This window comes from Montipora capricornis, chromosome 9 (genome assembly GCF_036669925.1).
Source record: "Montipora capricornis isolate CH-2021 chromosome 9, ASM3666992v2, whole genome shotgun sequence".
NCBI lineage: Eukaryota > Metazoa > Cnidaria > Anthozoa > Scleractinia > Acroporidae > Montipora > Montipora capricornis.
In genome coordinates this window covers 43,256,782-43,261,781 of record NC_090891.1, presented here as the reverse complement: position 1 = coordinate 43,261,781, position 5,000 = coordinate 43,256,782, and the positions used below count along the sequence as shown (strand labels likewise).

At 39.8% G+C, this 5,000-nt stretch overlaps 1 protein-coding gene across 1 annotated transcript in view; it reads left to right on the top strand.

Moving 5' to 3' along the window:
* LOC138015611 (acetylserotonin O-methyltransferase-like) overlaps positions 1 to 4,691 on the top strand; it is a 12,901-nt gene extending 8,210 nt beyond the window's left edge. The window contains exon 3 of the mRNA XM_068862697.1: positions 2,926 to 4,691. Within this exon, the coding sequence (XP_068718798.1) occupies positions 2,926 to 3,146 (221 nt within the window). The 3' untranslated portion in view covers positions 3,147 to 4,691. The remainder of the gene's footprint in view (positions 1 to 2,925) is intronic.
* Positions 4,692 to 5,000: the final 309 nt, after the last annotated feature.

Sequence of the window (5,000 nt, the reverse complement as noted above, 5' to 3'; positions counted from 1 at the left end):
TAAGGTTGTATTGATTTTCGATGCGTAAGATCGATTGATTTGATGATTTTTTTTCCCCTCAGAGCGACAAGTTATTGTTGAACGTGTTCAAAACAGGATACTGTAATAGAAAAGAGCTAGAGATCACTACCTAAAGTGCAAAATGGACGACTTCGAGATGCGAGAAACTTTTGTCTGTCCTTACCATTTTTCGTCCATGAGTCCTTTTGTTCCCAGGCACAGTTACAACAAATATTGCGACTTCAACTTTTTAAGTTAATTCCCCCGACCGCTCTCAAAAGAGCTTGAGTATCTGAAAGTGTTCTCAAGCGTGAATTAATAAGTACAGTAATTTAACTACAATTAAAATGGGTCTTTCCACGTTGCCAAAGCCGTTAAAGTGCGTGAAGACACTGAAGCAGCACACTGACCATCGGAACAGTTTGGCCTTTTCCTCTCCGGCCAAAGTCACGCAACTCTCCTTGTCACAACAGCTGTTAAGAACCGGTTTTTCGATTTGTCCATTCAGAAACTCCCTTGAACGTAATGTCCAATCAGCGAAGTCGGAAAAATTCTGTCCCAATTTGATGACATGGAAATGAGGTTCTGGGGTTGTGCTACCAGTCGAATTTTTTTTGTTCGTCCTCGGCCGGTGATTTGGAACCGCGGAGCGTTCTCTCCGACCTTGGAAAAAAGTTCCTCTGGCACCCAGTGAAGCCAAAAGACAGCTGAATTTCTAATTCTCAGCGAAAGATTAATGGTAATCGATCGTAAAAACATTAAAATTTCTCCAGTCTCTGACGTCCATGAATCAAGGGGAAGGTCATGATTGGCATGACTATTCCGTGGCTGAGGGGTGAGGGGTGAAGGCTGAAGGGGTGGCGGTAGGGGGTGAAGGGTACAATAGCTGAAAAAACCCAAACCTTTGCAAAAATGCTAACCTTATGCTTAAACAATATGCTTTAGAGAACGTTTAGGCCTAAGATTAGCATTTTTGTAAAGGTTTGGGTTGTTTCAGTTTTCACCCCCTTCACCCCTCACCCCCGAAATAGTCATGCCGGTCATGATGTTCCGTCAAAAGGAAGAAATTGATCTCGTGCTAGGCAACTATAAAGGTCCACGTGATCACCTTGTGTAAACGTTCTTGTTTACATTGAATGAACTACATGGAAGAATGTTAATCGTTCGTCGTTTTCAGGGTTAAACAACGTACTTTTTGGCCAAGAAGCTTCCGTCTTTCGTTTTCTAATTTTGTTGTAATATTTAACTGAATCTTTACATTTCATCTTTCGGGTCAGGAAGCGTTCTTTGTCTGTTTTCATCAAAACAGAGTTAATTTTGTAATTGAAATTCTAAACATCTATGGCCGTGTTTTCACGACAACCATTGTCTCGCTTAACATTCCTGAAAGTGGTTTGTTTGCAGATTTCGTTAAGCGACGCAAAAAATGATACGTGTTTTCACGGGTAAGATTAAATGAGGAGAGAGCACGTGCCAATGCAATAATAAAAATAGCACGCCTGCCGACTCTGTTCTAAAGATCAGGAGACAGTATCACACGTTCTGTGGCGCATAGCACAGTCACTGTATAAAGCACGACACGACAGAATGCTACGCCCCGTTTACCATGCTTTACTGGAAAAGATACGGATTTGAAGAATCTGAGTATTCTACCCCGTGGTACAAGCAATCTTATCCGCAGCCAAGCCAAAAGAACAACGAAGCAAAGATCTTCTTGTGGGACATACCCTGGAAATTGGAAAAATGTCTAATGAATGGCGAAAATAGACGGGATCATCCTTGAAGGAACGATATGCAAGCCAGGAAAAATCACAATGAGAACTAAACACAAGACAGACAAATATATAGATTTGAAACTGGGATGGTATTAAGAAATTATCCCCAGGTCATAAAATCAAGCTCATTTCAGTTTACTACAAAGATCTGGAAAAAGAACTGACTCGCATATGAGATAAAAACTTAGCGAAGACAACTATTGAACGCTCACAAAAGTGGATCATCTCCAAAAACTGTGAAATAGTAAAAAGGTTCTCCCATGAACTGATGTTGGTTAAAGTCGTTTATAGATGATGAACATGTATATAGTATCTCATTTGCAATTTCTTTTTCGTTCATAAGCATCTATGAATTTTACTACTTTTATTTTCTTAACCATATATTGTAAGTTTTACAATATTACATCGTAATTTATTAGGTTGACCATAGTAATAACGTTTTATAGGATAGTTAAATGAGCATAATTACCCAGGCCCACAGGCCCTCAAAGGTTTTCAATTGAGTGTCAAAAGTAATTAGCGAATTACTTTGGTTTTGCATTACTTCACTTATTGATTGCTTCAAAGTCCTCGCGCCACTTTTTCAACCAATCAGAAGTGAAACCAAAACCAATCTTGGCTCGCGCGTGTACATTATCCCGCGCTTTGTGTCGGCCACTTGTGATTGATTTGATTTTTGATTGGTTTACTGGATTGTCTCCGTCCTTTTTGGTAGGCCAAAGTAATTACTTTGGTTTTCGTTTTACGACACTCGATTGAAACTCGCTCTAAAGGCTCCCATAATAATAATGATAGTTATCATTATCAACTTAAGCCAACTTTAAACAAAGCTTTTACATAATCAATTCCTCCTCTTCAACGCAGAACCTACTGTCCCCCAAAGGAAACTTAAGGAAGGTGCTGAAGCAATGAGGCACAGCGTATGTAAGGGACACCGCATGTACGCACATCCTGGTTCTGCTCTACACCGTTAGTGCCTGCTACACAACCTTGCCCCACTCCATTCTTGTCCCCAGAGCTCTCGGTTTCTTTTGGTCACATGGTCTATTTCGTCGACCACGTGACCAATAGAAAAGGAGGGCTCTGAGGACTAGAATGGCCCGACTAAGATTTGAAGTGGCAAATATAATCTTTTTTTTTCTCTTTTAAGGTGGAGGTCTTCTTGTTGTAGAATTGACATTAGATGACGACAAAACTGGACCCTTGAAGGCTCTACTTCAGTCCCTTCTGGTGCTTGTCATTGCAAAAGGCAAAGAACGTTCTGGGAAAGAGTATAAGGAGCTTTTAGGAAAACATGGCTTTGTTGATGTTCAGATAAAAAGACTTGATTCAAAGTCATGGATGGATGCCATTTTTTGCAGAAAGGGGTGAAAAAGTATTGCTAATCTGGCACAAGAAATAAAAAAAAGTACATGCTTTTGGTTCAAAGGGTTTAGAAAACAGGTTTAGAAACAGTCATGGGAAACATTCAAGGTGACACACGCTAACACCAACCTGGTGTGGCCAACACCGGTCTCTTAATGTGATCCACCTTCCCACACGCTTGCCGTGGGAGAACAGTTTTACTCTTCCCAACCCAGCTTACCACATGTATGGCATGTGAAGCTGCCACTTAAAGGGGTGCTAAACACACCCACCTATTATGTTAGCTACGCCATGCTGATGAGGCTCAAAAGGCCGAAACAGCTGTCCGTGGCTGCAAATTGACCGGGTGAAAGGGTTGTGCGCATGCGTGATGTGTTGGCCACACTGGGTTGGTGTTAGCGTGTGTCACCTTGCTTTTATTATTGATTGGGAGTCCCTAACCATTATTATTTAGGATTCACAAAAGAACGTCAATTTAACGAGCATTTATCTGACAATTTAGTAGATCTTAGTAGTGGAGGATAGTATTCGTGGTAACGTAAATATTAGCCATTGGTCAGAGAAACGGAGGTGAATAAACTCTATTTTTATAAGAACGTCTAATTTCGGAGCTGAGGCTGAACGTTCTTACATATTTTTGCGCTGTGAGGCTAAAAATGGTCGTAAATTTACATCAGACTTTGTTTCACCTTGGTGACTTTGATGGTGTTGAAGTTATTTTGAACGATTATAAATACGAATTGCTCATTATTACAAACTGAGATGTGTATCATGCAATAAGAAAGTCTATTGTTATCTTATACGAAATATGTCCTTAAGTATTAACCGCTTACTAACCGAGTGCGAGGGCCGTACTGGGGAAAAAGCTAAAAAGATTGATTGTACCGGAAGTGGATTTTACTATCAGAAACAGAGTGCCATATAATAAACAACTTACTAAGATAGCTTGTTTGGGCCGTACTGGGGAATATTGGCCCGAGGTCGTGGCAGTACGGACCGAGCGAAGCGAGATCCGTACTGCCACGACCGAGCGGCAGTACTCAGCGGCAGTATATGGCACTCTGTTACTGATAGTAAAATCCACTTCCGGTACAATCAATCTTTTTAGCTTTTTATCTTTTTAGCTTTTCAATATTTTTAATATTCACAGGTTTTTTTTTTTCGCTGTTTTGGTTGCAAATTATGAATTTGCCAGCCTTGCTCCAAAACGAAAATAGACGGCTTCGACCGTTTCCACGGAAATGGTCCGTACTGCAAATTCCCGACCGACAAAGAACCAATCAGAGCGCTGGGATTTGCCCAAGACTGGCTTTGCCATATAATAATTGGGTTTATTTTATGTTTTCATTTAAAATACAAATGAGCAAAATAAAAACGTTATCTCAGCCTCAACGTTCATATAAAAAAAGAGTAACCAAACATTCCCAATCCTGACATTTGGGTTACCTTTTAAATAAATATGTCTTTACTATCAAACTTTCAGTGTCTTAAATTAACAATAATAATACTTAATTTTACGAGGGAAGTAACGATTACTTGTTTATAACATAGGGTGGAAAACTTTGTTTCAATATTAAAGGAGGTCAAAAACGCACACTTTGCGCAATTTCGTGGGAAGCCATTCCAGTGTTCAGTTAGTGTCAATGAACTGTAAAACGCACGAATCAGCTGAATGTTTATTTTGAACAACAATGCCAAAGCAATGAAACCAGCCCCGCTGAAAAACATTTACTGCGTGAAATAATGAAAGTAATTTACCCGAGGAAATTATCAAAATAACTGAAAAATGCGCTGTCGGAGCATAGTTAATCCTAATTTATGCAAAAAATCATTAATAATTCATGAGCCTAACAGCCTATC